The 17,500-nt window shown below is 39.1% G+C and overlaps 1 protein-coding gene across 2 annotated transcripts in view; it reads right to left on the bottom strand.

Moving 5' to 3' along the window:
* LOC137984618 (trafficking kinesin-binding protein milt-like) overlaps window positions 1-17,500 on the bottom strand; it is a 26,781-nt gene that overhangs the window by 692 nt on the left and 8,589 nt on the right. For both annotated transcript variants that reach the window (XM_068831790.1, XM_068831791.1), the window contains exons 5-17: window positions 14,839-14,957; window positions 14,568-14,658; window positions 13,588-13,666; window positions 11,108-11,181; window positions 10,102-10,158; window positions 9,798-9,872; window positions 9,626-9,682; window positions 7,842-7,873; window positions 7,457-7,508; window positions 5,623-5,696; window positions 4,956-5,170; window positions 3,355-3,426; window positions 1-2,516 (exon numbers count right to left, since the gene is read on the bottom strand). The exon at window positions 1-2,516 is cut by the window's left edge and continues 692 nt beyond it. In XM_068831790.1, the coding sequence (XP_068687891.1) occupies window positions 805-2,516; window positions 3,355-3,426; window positions 4,956-5,170; window positions 5,623-5,696; window positions 7,457-7,508; window positions 7,842-7,873; window positions 9,626-9,682; window positions 9,798-9,872; window positions 10,102-10,158; window positions 11,108-11,181; window positions 13,588-13,666; window positions 14,568-14,658; window positions 14,839-14,957 (2,709 nt within the window). In that variant the 3' untranslated portion in view covers window positions 1-804. The remainder of the gene's footprint in view (window positions 2,517-3,354; window positions 3,427-4,955; window positions 5,171-5,622; window positions 5,697-7,456; window positions 7,509-7,841; window positions 7,874-9,625; window positions 9,683-9,797; window positions 9,873-10,101; window positions 10,159-11,107; window positions 11,182-13,587; window positions 13,667-14,567; window positions 14,659-14,838; window positions 14,958-17,500) is intronic.

The following is a 17,500-nucleotide window of genomic DNA, read 5'->3' on the forward strand; positions in this document are numbered from 1 at the left end:
TGCTAGTGGGTTGCGAAAATAACTTTTAAAATTGTTTCGCAAATTCTACGTACTATTCTCTTCTATACTTAACAACTATATCAATAACATTACCTTAAGTACATAAAACCTAGTTGCTGCTGTTGGTCACCGATATGTTCGATAAAGGGAGGGATTATGAAACAACAGGTCACAGAATGGATTTGTTACGGCCATCAAACACTCTCTAGCTATATATTTTTAACGGACCAATACCGACAATTTTTACCGACGATTTACAAAATTTCAACCAATGGAAGAAGCTCAATAAGGGTAAGTGCGAAAAAAAGCCGAATATGAACGGTTTACACATCGTTCCTCGAAAAGCCCCGAAGCTTTTCGATCATGTGCGCCTGTCGCAAGTCAGTCTGTATCCTCACAAAAGCAAGAATACGTTTCTTTAGAAAGTTTGTAATTATAGTCTCTTCTTCTCATGAAACATTTTACATACAAATTATGCATTGCTTTGGAATGGCATACCATGGAATATCCCATGAGCCGCAGGGGAGGTACCGTTTGTTTTCTGAAGGGTGGGGGGGGAGGGGGGGAGGAGGAGGGGCAGGCAATCTTTAGTATTTTAGCATCTGTAGTTCCAGGAACTATTTTTAACAACCCAATCCTCCTCTTCCTTACCAGAACACGAGTTTTCTACTCTGTGTGAAAGAGAGTTTTTGCGTTTGTTCAATCACCCTTGTCCACTCAAATATTAATTAAAGGATTTTTCCTGTATCAGAGCATTTTTTTTTTTTAGTTCCGATGAGGGCCTTGACCGGGAACTGTACTCTATCACGGGCTTCCCGGTCTATTGTCTCGAGACTTTCGTCCAAAGAAAGACATTAAGCCAAGTCCACCGAAATCCTCAAAGGCGAACGCCTTGTTAATTTTATTCAAGCGTTCTTCACTCTTGGGTAATGCTGGCTGCTGTGGTATGACAGGAGGGGCTGGCATTTCAACGCTTTTACTTCCACCTTGGCCCCATAATCCACGGACCCCAGCCAAGCCACTTAAACGCGCCCCAATAGGGAAACCACTTACAGACGAAGTCACAGTCAAAGTGTCCACACTAGACGAAGTGGAGACGTTTTTACGTCCGAAGAAATTTGCCCCATCTAGATCAAACTTCGAAGGAGATGGAGGAGATTCGCCAGGTCTGAACAGAGGTAGAGACTCCAAGCTCGTGGAGCGCTGCTTGGAGCCATCAAGTGTATTTGGGAAACCGGCAGAAATGTTGGACTTTTGAACAAGGCTTGTAAGGCTCCCTATGCTAGGGGTGCGTCGTAGTCGTCCAAAAAACCCTCCCTCCGAAACGTCCGTGGAAGGTCCTACCAGGTTGTCGTTGCTAAGGTCCTTCACGTTTCCAATACTAGAGCTCCTATACAACCGAGCCCCGAGGCCACTGCCGCCAAAATCATCTAATGTGCTCGAACTTGAGGCCATTTCTTGAAGATCGCCGCTGCTGGCTCGTCGCCTCAGAGTCGGGAATTTTAACTGCGAGAAGTCGAGGCCCTGCGTCGAGTCTTGTGTCCCAGATGAATCCAAACTGTGACGCTTATTTGATGAATCTTCACCCATAGCTGCCTGAGCCAAACTAAGCAAGTTACTGCCACTAGAGTTCCTCACCAAACTACCGCGTGTAAGGACACTTGGAGAAGTCGATGTGCTGTTTGTGGTAGTGGGTAGACCGCTGGTCTTGGCAGTGGTCGTGATCGGCGCTGGTATAGTCATACCCGCTGAAATCTCGGTAGAGCCGAGAATTTTACTCAACAGAGTACCACCCCCTGGGGAGCTGGTCTGAGGAAGTGACATCACAGGGGTGGAAGGAGGACTTTTGACTTTGGCTAGGGTGGAGTTAGAGCCATGCTCTTTTTCACTAAAGTACTTGGCCAAGTTACGGAGCGACTCAGCGCGTGATGGTTCCTTATCTGAGGCTTCTTTGCTGGCCTTGGTTAGCACATCAGCGAGCACTTTGCCTACCGAGGAGCTGCCTGGCGATGACGTTGAGGGGTTATTAAGAAGGTGAGTTAGAATGCCCCCACTATCAACCCCACGCTCTCTAAGACCCTTCTTCAAACCCGGACCACCTACGAGGCTCATTAACCCCAAGTTATGCGGAGGAGTCACAGCAGAAGTGCTTATTACGGTTTCTTTTTTCTCAACCCCTCTAGAATGCGTGCCTTTTTCAGCGGTTTCCATGACTTGCATCTCAATAGGCCCATCATCGTCAACCGTCTCCTCCTCCTTTGTGGCTTTGCTACTGGAAGCTTTTGATGAACTCTCAGAGGTAAGCGGAGTCCGCGAAATGTTCATGTATATAGCTTCATCCTCCTCAAATTCATGATCATCTGGGTCCAGGTCGCTTGATTCCTTTCGTTCTCTCTCCGTCTCCGTCGTTGCCCCCGTCTCTGGACTCTGTCCTTTCACGTGAACTCCCGGCCGCTCGTCTGCGAGATTCAATGTTGGGTTGGCGAGCTTCTTCCACTGGTAAAGTGTCACTGATCCTACCAAAGCAATCGACACTATACGTCAACAGGAAAGTCGCGTTTTTAGGAACAGGAAGAAACTTCGCAGTTTTTACCTCACCCAGAGTAACTTTCACTTATGTACATTCGTCTTTAAACACGTACTATTTTTTGCCCTTTCACCTATCTTTCTAGCCTGCGAACGCACACGTATTTCCGGCAGTCGTTTCTCTGCGTTCGCAAGCTACTAGGGAGCTTAAGCAACGACAACGGCGACGGCAACGAGAACGTCACAAATTTGCATATTTAGAGGGTAAAACAATAGCTTTGCACGCCCTGCACGTGCGTTTTTCACTTTTGTCCGTTTCGTTGTCGTCGTCAGCAAAACAACAACGTGAAATAGCCAAGTTTTTGGTTTTATGAAGAACGTCAGCACTTGAGGATAAATTTTCCTTTTCTCTCCTAAAATTGAGTGCCGTTCCGACTGGTGTCATCTTTGAGGAATTACCACACCCTTGTCACATTAAAAACGTTGAAATAGTCACGAAGCGATTAAAATAACGCAAATTTATATTTTGAGATGACGTTCTCGTTGCCGTCGCCGTTGTCGTTGCTTAAGCTCCCTACTATCTTTCACACGAAACCGTTCAAAAATCCCGATGAAAATGGATACTATGGGAAACGGTTTTGGAATGCAGATATCATATTTCTTCGTTCCAGGCGTTGATTGGTGTAAATAGTTGCAGCTGACCGGCGCTGAGCGCGGGAAAACGATTGCTGATTGCGAGCACGTCACGTGTGGATTCGTTTTCAAAATTTTTATAATCTTGCGGGAAATTTGTGCTCAAAAATGCAAAAGGAAACTGCTTCACTTTACCTTTGATTGGTTTAACAATTTGCAACTTCTCGGGAGCTCGGAAAGACCGTCGACCATAAGACAGACGGCGTTCTGTATAAAAAGCAAACAAATAATAATAATAATAATAATAATAATAATAATAATAATAATGGTGATGATGATGATGATGATAACAATAATAACAACTTTATTTATAAGTGTCAATGGAGGTAGCACTACAGTACTAATTGGAGACACTACTCAAATGAACTCAAATCATATCAAATATTGGTTTTTGTGGAGAGCGGAAAACCAGAGTACCCGGAGGGGACCTCTCGGAGAAGAGAAGAGAACCAACAAACTCAACCCACATATGAAGCCGAGTGTGGGAATCGAACTTGGGAGAAGTCGTCACATCACTGAACAACAAGAAGTATTTGTTACAACAAGGAACGTAAGATCTGATCTAGTTGAAGGTGCTCTTCAACTTTATATCAGAGGTTAAATTATTGTTCGTCCGCTTGAATTTCCCGCTTGTTGTTTTAAAAAAAAGCTTTTTTTCCCTTGTAACATTCGAAAGATACAACCTCACGTTGACGGCAAACGAGCGGCCCAAATTTGCGTTTTGCCAGAAAGTAAAGGAACTTGTTTGGTTCTGCGTCATTTTCTGCATGTTATCTATAGATGACGAACACTATCTCATACGTGAGAAAAAAGTTACAATAAGAAAAATTTCGTGGTTTTTACGATGATAAGCAGCCACCAGCCGTTTGCCCTTTCACGTAAACGCAACACGAAACCACTTTAGCAGATACTAAGTAGTGGATAGCGTTCAAGGCTCGCTCTGATTGGCTACTTAAATTCCGAATATTCTTTGCTATACACTATACACCTCCGAGCAACTCGCTCGGGATTTGTAATCGTTACAGGAATAAATGAGTTACTATCATCTTTTTGTGCTTTATTATCTCAGTGTTTTAGCATGTGCTATTCATCCATGAGCGCGCGTTGGCTATAACCAGCCTCATATCCAACAAGCGCGCAATGGAATAATTGCTCCAAAAATTTGGAAGTACGAAATATGAGCGAAAAACGGGAGCAAATCCGAGCGAAATCGAAAAAACTTGAAGATGTGATGTGTTATATACCTTGAGGTCAGACATACGTAGGCTCATCACAAAAACATTTCTTGCCTTTTCGCGTACTTTTAAACGTCGGAATTGATCCAAACTTTTCCACAATTTTTTTTTTTGGCTTTATTCAGAGGGAAATTTCGCTTTCCGGCAAAACAAATTTTAACTTACCAAAGCTTAGCGCAATCATTTACCATCTAAAGTCAAACTAAAGTGTATGAGCTGATAACCGAGATTGAGTGAACCAATCAGAGCACGAGAAATGCACTATCCGAGGTTAATAATTTAATAATGGTGGATATAGCTCTTTCCCACTGACATCTCCAGTTAGGAGATCGATGGTACGTTTCCCCTTAAGCCTGACAACAGCATGTATCCAGCAATGTATGGTGAGCGTTCTAGTAAGGGTTGAGGGTTAGGGTTACCTTGGTGATACCTATACACAAGTAGGATGAACCTCGTTTAGAATCCTTATCTTCCGGATTGGACAAAAGGATAACCGTTTACCTTGCACAGAACTCTCAGTCTGAGAGTTAGCCACAGCACTACCACTTTCCTCAGACAAATCATCCAGGTCACCTGAAGGATCGACAAGAGATCCTGCTCCGTCTTTTGAGCTTCTCGCATTCTGGTATTGACGAGAGCCTAGTTTCTTCGGCCTTATTGATGACCTGCTGGTGTTGATAGCACGGACAGTCTTCATAACACGGGCTGTGTGTTCTCTGGGAAAACAAAACAACGTTGACGTTAGCACCTGGCCCGGGTTGCTCGAAGCATGTTTAGCGCTAACCAGCGTTAAATACTAAGGAAACCTACAGGTTTTCATACCTCTTAACCAACGGTTAAAGCTAACCGGGCCCCGGGCGCTATGGACTGACTTTACTCTAAGGTGACTACAGAACACCGCGGTACGAGCTAAAACCACAAGCTGCATAAATACAGGTGGACTCGCCTAGGCCTTGGTTAACTCACCCACTTGACTGGAATCAATTCTCTCTTTATACTTAATTGTTAATTGTTGTGCGCTCCAGTCTTCTGAATTTATGGCCAGATTTCATAAACTAACCAAGAATTCCCAGAAGAAATTTCGATCAACAGGTGCGCTCTTTACCACTTATTTTGCATTTTTCCCAGTCAGCTAATTGATGCTATTCGAGCTATCGCCTTCACAAACCTCTTTTCTTGCTGCGAAGTAAGATCTCTCTTTACACTTTCTTCAATCTCCAAAGCAATTGAATCACGAGAGTCCTACAAGAAAAAGGAAAAAAAAAGGAGAACAACAGTAAACAGTCGCGCATATAATCCTAGATTTTTCCAAGTTAAACTACCTTAGGTTCTTATTTCCACAAAAGGTATCTACTCTATGATATGGTGACTGATTTCCTCTGATGATAACGCTGATACCTTTATATTTCATACCTATGAAAAATAACTAACCTTATGAAGAAGATCTGTGCAGTTTAAAGTGCAAAAATGTTCCCGTTGCCGGAAATTTCGAGGTCGTTTCTAAAATAAGAGCCTGTTTAATTTTTAGGCTTACCTGGTTCTTATGTAAGGGGGGTTTAAAATGAATTTTTTTGCCAATCAGGCTCTTCAATTCTAGGTTCTTATAAGCGGGTGTTTACAGTATACATAAAGCAGTTTTATAATGGGGGCGGTAATACTAAAACTAAGGGCCTGGACAAACGGGAAATGTTCAAACAACATCAAACATTGTTTGGTGACCAAACATCCTGATGTTGAAGTGAGCGGCCAAACGATTAAAACATGTTTGATCTAACTCAGCGGTTGAGCAAGCGTGGTACGCATGCATGCGCCAAACATGTTTGATAAGGCTGGCGAAACGAGCAAAACTTCGCCCATCAAACACGACAACAAAAGAAATGTTTTAAGTTGTTTGATCGAATGTTTGATTGCCTTCAAATTTTATCAAACAGCACCAAACAAGGTCGCTAAACGGTAAAATGGTTGATCACCAAACAATGTTTGATGTTGTTTAAACGCCAAACATTTCCCGTTTGGCCAGCAAAGGCGCGAAAATCACCTTTGACACTCGACTAAAAGCCCTCTAATAACAGAAAATTTATGATTTTAGCAGTGTCGTTCATTTACTGAGATTAAAATGTTTCATCTCTTTTTCTACAATATTGAGAATGTACCATTCCTAGTAATACCAGCAGTATAGATAGCTGAACCTAGTTTAAAGGCATGGCTCCCACGAGTCTTCTATAATTATAATAGCTCAGTGGTAGAGCATCCGAACTAGTCATCGGAAGATCGTCCAGGGTTGTCATTAAGTTTTGAAGCAGGTGTAGCACTCAAGATTTCACCCGTAACATGTAAATAAATGGTCAAAGGCCATGTAAAGGAAGGCCCAAAGGGCCGGAGCCCCTAGGGGGGTCTAGGGGCATGTTCCACCAGAAAATTCTTCAAATTAGACCCTCGGAAATGCATTTTCCAGCCCTCTGAGGTGCAATCAATCAAAAAGTGATGAAAATAAAACAGGGCAAAAAGATAAACTTCACAATGAATAAAGATATTTACTAACCATGTTGAAATGGTCATGCATCACAGAACCTTGAAAAATGGTCAGTGGAATCCCATTTATATCAAGTAATAATTTTGTTACTGAAAATGGCGTGGGAATCCAACAACGATCGATCGGGGGTGTTCTCCAAAGGTTTCTTACAGAAAATGTTTGGATTTTTATTAAAAGCACGTCTTAGAATCAGGAACATAGACAACACAAGGCAGTAATTATATTTTCTTTAGAAGTTAAATGTTTATAAATAAATTTCAATTTGTTTTGCGCCGTGAACATTCATTCTGCAGCAACCATCACCCGTAACATTGACTGGGCTCAGCCGTAACAGGTGTTACGGGTAACGGCCCCTAATGACAGCCCTGGATCATCGTAGCTTCGACTCCTGAAAACAAGCACTCGGATTTTTCCGAGTATCCCCGAGTCATCATCGAAAAAAAATATTTATACTACCAACTCTGCTTACGTAAACTGAAGACGGTGATGGGTGTGTCTTCTTGACGGATCCTCTATCAGCCCTGAAAAATTCAGAATAAAATTGGAAAATGACTGTTTCAGAGGTTTGTATAGTGAGACCTGAAGGCGTCTGAACGTCAGCCCCTATAGCAGTGGGAGGATTTATTTTTTTTACTTGGAGGTAATAACAGCAAATGCAGATGTGTCTTTTGTTGACATTGAGTTGTTTATGGTCTGTTTGCCTTGCGATGTCTATTAATCATAAAGTTGGGAATAAGGGAAGGGGGTTGGGGGTGAAATTGACTGTGCAAACCCTCCCAAACCCCAACACCCATCCCCCCAAATTTATTTTAGCCTTGCTACAGGCCTTTACATAATAACGATTTTTTACTTACTCCATCCTTGAATTCAACTTTTTCACTTCTCTCTGTGTAAAGGAAAGACCAAAACATAAAGGTGAATGCTCTGTAAGCAAGCAACTTGTATCAACTGAAGTTAATGGGCAGACAGACAGCAAATATTCTTCCTTCAGTAGCAACACTGTTTGCCTTTCTTTTTGTCACCCAGAGTTAACAGAGCAGCAAGGTGATAAAGTGGGGTTCGTTTAATAGTTAACAATTAGACCCGTAGTCCACTAGTTGGGTAATACTAATATGGAATAGTTTGGAGTATGCGAGGGGATTGTTATACACAGTACGCAGGTTATGGAAAACTGAATGGACTGAACAACACGATCTCTTTCTCAAATGAAGGATTTTCCGTCATGGTCAGTGTGCTTCAAGTGAAGTATTATCCCCCATTTAAATTACTCTGTCCCAATACTTGTGGTAGCAGATAAAAACTTAGTTTCGGGCTTCACAAGTTATTCACATCGCTTTTTGCGACAGTTCTGGGAGACACGGTGGCCTCATGGTTAGTGTGCTCGACTCCGGATTGAGTGGTCGGGGTTCGGGTCCTGGCCGGGGACATTGTGTTGTGTTCTTGGGCAAGACACTCTACTCTCACGGTGTCTCTCTCCACCCAGGTGTATAAATGGGTCCCGGCGAATCTAATGCTGGGGGTAACCCTGCGATGGACTAGCATCCCATCCAGGGGGGAGTAGAAATACTCCTAGTCGCTTCATGCTACAGAAACCAGAGATAAGCGCCGGCCTGATGGGCCTTCTAGGCTCGTAGCTGACTTTACCTACCTCTAGTTCGTATAGTCACAAAGTGACCACACTCATCAGGCAACTTAAGCGAATGACCGCTAATATCAAATGCTGGCGATTATTAACTGAAATACGCGCACGCAGTTAGATGTGTTACATCATGTTCTTACAACTGCATTACATTACGTTACCCTGGAGAGTTGAAGCACAAATCTGTTTCTGTGGTGACACGAACTTGCCAATTCATTTCTCTTGTTCAGAGTGTACAAATACTTCCTACATACAATGAAAAACTTTTCCTGAAGGCAGAGATCACATTTCTCAGAAACACTGTTGTACCGTAGACATTTTTTCAACACTGTCCACTTGATCTTGCAGGGTATTTTGCGTTCTTTTAAGGGTCCATATGTCCATATGTACTTGGAGAGTTCCGTTCCGTGTCACTTGCTGGCGTGACATGACGTGACACGTGACAATTCAAGATGACTGGTGGTTTCTGAAGCGTTAAACACTCCAGAGTAACGTACATGTAATATAATGCAGTTGTAAGAATATGATGTAACACATCTAACTTCGCGTGCATGTTTATAGATATATTATATAAATTCATTGCTGAATAATGGTTAAGTCATAAGGTTGGCTTTCTCTTGAAGTTTGATAACCAACATTTTTCAAAGTGTAAGCTTGCTTCTTAGCGAGTGTTAATACATGTTTACAGCGGCATTTGGAAGAAAATATTATTGAGCTTCAAAAAAAATATATGACACCTTGCAGTTAGTGATGTGGTAGTCTAGTGGTTAAGTGAAGGGGTTATAAATCAAACGTTGCCAGGTTCGAGTCCAGACAATGGGGTTTGGCTGTATGTCCATTTCCCATGATATCTATCAAGCTTTCAGCGTCCAAAATGAACAATAATACTTCACTTCGAGCAAATTGACGATTAAGAATAATCCTTCAATTGAGGGAGAGACAATCCACTGTCAAAACAACAAACTTTACTTAGTCACAGAGAACAGTGTTTTGTGTTACCTGATTTTCCATCAGCATTTCTAGACATTCATGGTATTTTTCGCTCAAATCCTCAACCTTGAAACACACAAACACATAAGCTCTTTGATTTTCCTGTTCACAAAGTATAGGGTTTTTTTTTATATGGAATATTTTCAGCTTGAAAGTTTTTTATATTGAAGCCACAGCTTACCTTGGTTTTAAGCTGCATCTGATTTGTTTGAGATGAGTTCAGTAAGCTCTGCAAGTCTTCATTGTCCATTGAAAGCTTAAAAAGTTGACATCAATATATCAGTCAAGCAAAGGAAAATTATGGAGCATGAACTACAATTATTTGAAATGTGCAAAGTGTGGGAACACACACAGCAAACATCCCTCCTTGGCTGGTCAGACAACTGTCCAACTTTCAGCAATTTTAAAACTTTACTTACTTAGCTATACTACTATAATAATTATTTTTGTAGAATGTTCATACATGTAAATTAATTTCCCCTTACTTGCTTGTGCCTCTTCTGTAAATCCACCACTGTGTCGATCAAATGTGTGATTTCCTCCTTTGAAACAATAAACAAAGGGAAATTAAAACCCATTTTGCGCCTGCATAAAAATGACCTCTGTCTCATTTTCCTACAAGAAAACTTATCAAAAGTCAAAGGCCAATGATGTCATACCAAAACTCATAAATGGTTTGAACAGAACCCAGCGGTCATATCATAATTAAGTTAAAGTGGTACTACGACCAAAAAAAAATTTTGTTTTTCCTTTGGATTTCAAAACTATGTTAACTAAACACTAACTCACCCAAGTTTTAAGTTCTGATTTTAAAAAGATACCTGTTTATTTTAGCTGGAATTTTCTTATTTATTGGTCCGCCATTACTAACTTCAAAATCTTGAGAGAGCTGGGTTGAGGAGAAAATGACATCAAACACTCACTAGTTTAAGAATGCAATGCGTGTGTACGCGGCCTAATTAATATGCAGCACGGGAGTTTCGGGCTTTCAGACTTTTCAACCCGTGTTTTGCATATAAATTATAATAAATTGTGTTTACACGCTGAAATTTTAAGCTAGTGAGTAAATGACGTCATTTTCTCTAGATCCAACCCTCTGAGGTCCAATCGGCCAGTTTTGAACGTGAGTAATGGCAGACCATGAAATCCAAAACTTACACTCAAAATAAACAGCCTTTGGATAAAACTCAAAGCTCAAAATTTTGCCAGTTAGGTGTTAAGCGAACACGCTTTCAAAATCAAAGGAAGAAAAGGAAATGATTTTTTGATCATAGTACAACTTTAAGTACAATCATCAGGGAGAGTGTCCTGAAAAAAAGTCTGCTCTGTATAATTATTGCGTATTGTAGGTAAAATAATATTGTTCGGTCAATTATACCCCTGTAGTTGGTAGAATAAATCTATCAGGGTGTTGTTTGTCTTTAGTGGTCTCTGTTTCAAGTTAGCAAACCAGTTTTCCAGTACCAATGGACCTTAGTTATGATAACATACCTGTTGCCTAATGTTGTCTTCTGCCTTGCGCGAGATCTCATCAGTTAAATCACTTATCTGTTCTTTGGCTTCAACTATAAACAAACGAACAAAGTAACCTTGTTACAAATATAGGAAAATTGGAATGAAAAATATTTGAACTTTAAATGGAAAAGTCCCAGAATGATGAATCAGAGTATTTTGCAGCTGGCACAACAATGTACACATTGCAACCTTTAAAACCAAGATAACTATTGGAATTGTTAAGGCAAAGAAGGCTATGAAACCATACTTTGCATTGCTGGGCTGAAACTATAGGTCCAAGAAGCTGGCTATAAAGGGAATGAAGTCAGGTGCATGTAAATCAAACTATAGACATAGTCCTAAAGTCACTATCACACTTAAACTAGCCACTGTTGTCAATAAAATAGCTGGCTTAAGGATGGCACCAAGACTATTGTTACTGCGCATACGTTCTGCCCATCTCGAGATACTCTAATTTCCTATGGTTGGTCCTTATTAACACAGGGATATTTTTGCGCGGTTCAAAAGTATGCAGAGAAATCAGAACTTACCAAGTAATCTTGGTATCCAAAAAGAAAATTGGGGGTAACCATGCATTTTTCAGAGATAGTTAAGCTTGAATTTGGAAAAGAACGCCATACATTGCTTTGTATTTTAAAGCTTTTTACAAGTATTGTTGATTAATTAACTTCGAAAAATGCGTGGTTACCCTCAATTTCCTTTTTGTATTTCAATAACACTTGCTAAGATCTGCTTTTCCCGCATATTCAGATACCTTTGAATTAGTAGGCACCGTCCTTAATACACCTTATTCCAAAATGGCCGCCATTGCAGCATTTGTTTGTTGCTTGCAAATTAGCCCTTGTTCTTAAAATTAAATTCAAAACAATATTTAACCTTGAACAAGGCAACAAGGGCTAATTTGCAAACAAACAAAAGAATAGTAACATGGTTGCCATTTTGGAATAAGGTGAACAGGGCTGATTGCCACTTATTAATTACTGCACTACATGTATGTAAAACAAGCTACCTTAAATAGAGGATCTTACAAACAAGTACCTCATGGCTGCATCAGGATACGGTTTTTTTCCTTTGAGTGCAGAGAGTACAAAATGTATCTCTCGCTGTGCTCACTTATGAGAGATACTAACAACACGAAAAGATAAAATTTGCATCCCCAAGCAGCCATGTAATGTTGTTTATTACAGAGATACTGATGAAATGCTCATATTTAAAACAACTTACCATAAGACATTTTGAACACAGACTCTTTTTAACCTTAAACAATGTTCACTAAAAACTTAATAAAGACGTTTTGACAGAAAACCTTCTGTCATCCTTGGTTTGAATTTGACAAAAAAGCGACAGCTTCTTCAATGGTTCATATTTGCGTATGTGCATAACTACAAGTACAGTGTACACGTGATCTCAGCACAAAGCGCAATGTGTCGCTTTTTTGTCAAATTCAAGTTCTTAGTGAACGTCGTTTGAGGTTCAAAAAAGTCAGTGTCCAAAATTTCTTATAGCAATCATGCAAATTCCTGACTGCAATTTCAGCATATTTCCTTTAAAAACAACTTGTTTTGTTTCATTCATTTTCAAAATTGCAAACAAGTGGTCACCAACCTTTAAAACATGCTTGTTGTGTAACGTGAAACAAAATTATTACGAAAGTTTTGAAAAACATATGATAATCTCCAATTGAACCAAAAAATTGTTAATGTAGTAGAGAACAATAAATTATTATTATATTACAGCACAAAAGTATCTTCAGTAAAAAGATAAATCATACTATTTCATCAGTATCTATATAATAATAATAATAATAATAATAATAATAATAATAATAATAATAATAATAATAATAATAATAATAATAATAATAATAATAATAATAATAATGACTCTGTCAGAAATTCAACATCCCATGCAAAGACAAGTGGTATGATCATGACCCTGAAGGAGTTATAGAAAACGACCAAGGAAAGGTGTTATGGGACTTCCGAATTCAAACAGACCATCAAATTGAGCATTATAGACCTGATGTAGTTGTTCTTGATAAGATAGAAAGATCATGTTATGTGATAGATATCGCGTGCCCTTTTGATACAAGAGTGCTGGAAAAAGAACAAGAGAAAATGGAAAAATACCAAGAATTAAAAAGAGAGATTGGGAAAATCTGGAGCTGCCGAAAAGTAGTTGTCGTACCAATTGTCATTGGTGCACTAGGGACGTTCAGCAAAAATTTGAAAACATCCTTGAAGAAAATTGGACTAGATTGCACGGTATTACTACAAAAAGCCTCCTTGTTGGGAACGGCAAGAATCTTGAGAAGAACACTAGACATCTAAGGCCATAGGTCGTGGCTTGATGCCTAGTTTACAAACCATGTTAACAACATATCGTGTGAATGAATGAAATAATAATGATAAATTATAATCAGTGTTTTCTGTAGTTTGCATATGTGCAGGACTCACCAAGTTGATTTACACAGTCTAGCACCAGTTGTTGTTCTTTCATTTCCACACTTGCTGTTTCTTCCTTTAGCTGTAAAGCCTAGATAAAGTCAAACAAAGTCACAAATAAAATCTACTCTTCTGTTAAATCTACTGATCATAATGACAACCCTATCATCTTATATGAAAGACATTACATGTAACCTAAACGTGACTAAAAAGCATTATGAAATGTTCTATTTATACAAATGTACAGTTAATTTATCATTAACGGTATACATGTAGATAGGATAATGGCAGCATACTGGAGACAGCTTGCAAAGACAGTTACATGTAGCTACACTGTATATGGATGGCCCGGGAGTAAGGGCATTAGATTTGTGTGCAGTTGTATGACATTCAAGTTCCTATTTTACTTTATGGATTTTCAACTATACTGTGTGTTAACTTTATAAATATTATGAGTAATCAGAATGACCTCACATGGTTCACACCTGTTGAAGTTAATAAATGTACTTGTAAAATTCACGGAGTTGAGAGAGGTAAAGCATGAAATAAAATACAATAATGCCAAACGTTTTACCAAAAATAGGAAGAAAACGAGAAATTTAACAAAAACAGGACATGAATAAGATTCCCTTTGAAGTCCCAAAAGCAAACAGGAGTCCCTAATGAATCTGAAAGCTTCCAAGGTGCGCTGTCCTCAGAGGACATTGCTTTAAACAGCAAAATTCTGGCTCCTTTCTTCTGGGTAAAAATGTCGACAAGAAAAAACTAGTGCATTGGGTGAAAGTGACTCAACTCACAGCCATGAGGAGATTGGTTATTTAAATAATACTGTACTTTGCATCAACCAAAGACAAAAATAGGAAAAGTTGGTTTTCCTTGAAAAATATAGGAAGGACTAAAACAGTTGGAAAAAGTACCGGGGAAGGCAAAAAAAAATTGCATTTCTACAGAGCAAAAAAAAAAAAAAAATTGTAATAATGATAATGCCATACCTCTAATATAAGATGGGTATTCTGCTCTTCTAGAATGTCACATTTCTTTTGAAGGGAAAAAATGGAGTCATCTTTGCAAGAGCTGTCAGAACTGCAAATTCAAACCGACAAAATATAAACTTTTGCTGCCATTACTTCAACCAAAACAGGGACAAAAGATACATGCAAGGTTAGAAAATTCAGATTATTTTACATTGCTCTGTTTTCAACAATCTCAGTTCTTCAAACTAAGAGACATTGTTCTTGGGACACAATTCAGAACACAATGTACCTGCGACTTTCTTCATCAGAGCGATTTGTCAACTGGTAGTCCTCATCAAATTCCTGGTCCTTCAAGAATTTTTCAAGCAGAGCATTCTTCATAGTAACTTCATGTTGAAGTTGGGTCTCCTGGAAAAAACACAAAATTCCCAGTTGAAATCCTTGTCAAGCATTTGAATAAGGTGGACATTATGTGAACTTCGCTATGGTTGTTATTAAAAAGCAATCAAATAATACATGTAATAGTGATTACAATGCTTGTGATGAAGGTGGTGGTAAGAATGATGATGATGATGATGATGATGATGATGATGATTATGATGATGACGATGACAATGGCAATGATAATGCTAATGATGATTCTGCTGCTGTTGCTGACAATGACAACATTAGGGAGCTTTTAGCAACGAAAACACCGACAGCAAAAAGAACATCACAAATTTTCACATTAAGTTAGCAAATGCAATAGCTTTGCACGCTTTGCATGTGAAATGACCAAATTTGAGGTTTTGGAGAGAATGTCAGCGCTTGACGATAATTCTTCATTTTCTCCTCCTAGTTTCATTCTTGAGGGTTTGCTGCACCTTTGTCAAGTTAAAATGCTTAGAATAGTCACAAAGCGATTACAATACATAAAGCGAATTCACATTTAACACCAATGTTCTTGTCGCCATTGCCGTCATCATTGCTAAAGCTCCCTATTATTACATTAAAGAACTATAGCTTTTAGTCTAAGAAACTCACTCTACCTTGACCAAGAACCACCACTACATATGGCTTAAACTCTAAGCTCCTTATAAGGCTAGCACTGCCGCTACTGTAAATACCGTAAAAGTCCATGTATAAGCCGCAACCCCCAATATAGAAGCTCAAATTTTGTAAAAAAAAAATTGGGAAAAAAAACCTTTGAAGTTCCAATGAAGCTCTATGGACAAACAAGTATGGTTTCAAAACACTGACACGCGGTGGTTGTTACAAGCTTTCATATCAATTAGGTCTTTAGATAGCAAATTTCACTTGTCATACCTTTATCTTGTGAGATACCATAAAAAAACCTTAAGATGCTCTCCTGATGCGACTTTTTTTTCAACATTATAACTTCGAATTACGCTCCATGAAGTTGAAATTCCAAGACAATTAAAGCGATTACAATACATGAAGCGAATTCACATTTAACACCAATGTTCTTGTCGCCATTGCCGTCATCATTGCTAAAGCTCCCTATTATTACATTAAAGAACTATAGCTTTTGGTCTAAGAAGCTCACTCTACCTTGACCAAGAACCACCACTACATATGGCTTAAACTCTAAGCTCCTTATAAGGCTAGCACTGCCGCTACTGAAAATACCGTAAAAGTCCATGTATAAGCTGCAACCCCCAATTTAGAAGCTCAAATTTTGTAAAAAAAAAAATTGGGAAAAAAAACCTTTGAAGTTCCAATGAAGCTCTATGGACAAACAAGTATGGTTTCAAAAAACTCACACGCGGTGGTTGTTACAAGCTTTCAAATCAGTTAGGTCTTTAGATAGCAAATTTCACTTGTCATACCTTAATCTTGTGAGATACTGTAAAAAAACCTTAAGATGCTCTCCTGATGCGATTTTTTTTTCAACATTATAACTTCGAATTACGCTCCATGAAGTTGAAATTCCAAGACAATTAAAACGATACGCATGAGTGCTGAGTAGCCAAAATTTGAAATGTGGAGAGGAATCTGGGCATCACACTTATGCATGGTTTATATCATCGTAGCTCTGTTTAAACATGGAGGAGTTTACTTTCGATTCTGCAGTCTGGTGATACCACGTCTATCAGTATGTTTGGAACCCTGCAGCAGGAGATAAACTTAATGTAGAACAAGAAATTAATAATCCAATGGAGAAATTTGCTGTGAAGGTGATGAAAAACAAAGAAACGATCCGCCATTTGCCTTGCGAGTACTCTCGAATATCTTGGTATTTTCTCTCACATGGCGGAAAGATATGCGTCAAAGTGACTGGCCACAGGCGTCATAGCAAACAGCTTTGTGGAGGAATGGAGGTTCCCTGTAGGTTGGTGTTCAGTTGTTTGAGTAAAGTGAAAATTAATTAAACGATTGAAAGAACTGGAGAACAAGAATCGCAAATGAATGCTTCAAGATACAAACAGTTCCTTTAGGAGCCACCAGTCATGAAAAAGACAATGATAAAAAACAATGCACTTTCAGTTTGTTATATGTTAATTCAGTGACATCTTGAGAAGTTTTTATGACTGTTAATAAGCCTTAGGAAAAGTCCAACCACGGATGTTTCCTTATATAAGCTGAACCCCCGATTTTTAAACTGAATTTTGAGAAAAAAGGTGAGGCTTATACATGGCCTTTAACGGTACATGTAGTTTTATTTCTGTTCTTTGTAATCGATATTGTATGTTTTAGTGTGGTTTTACATGTAACTTAACTGTCTTTTTTTAAATTTGTAAATAGTACTTCTCTTTTTAATGTTGTTTTCTCATTATTTTATTCTTTTCATTCTGAAATACATGTACATGTTGTCGGTCAAATCCGTTTTCAGGTTGCATCCCTTTTTACCTAGGTTAAATTGGTGATCCTCATTTTACCTAGCTTGAATATTAAAGCAGCTATCATTCCCTCAAAAAGGGCTGAAAACACCTCCACCTTCCCTCAAGCAC

Source organism: Montipora foliosa, chromosome 14, assembly GCF_036669935.1.
Source record: "Montipora foliosa isolate CH-2021 chromosome 14, ASM3666993v2, whole genome shotgun sequence".
Taxonomy (NCBI): domain Eukaryota; kingdom Metazoa; phylum Cnidaria; class Anthozoa; order Scleractinia; family Acroporidae; genus Montipora; species Montipora foliosa.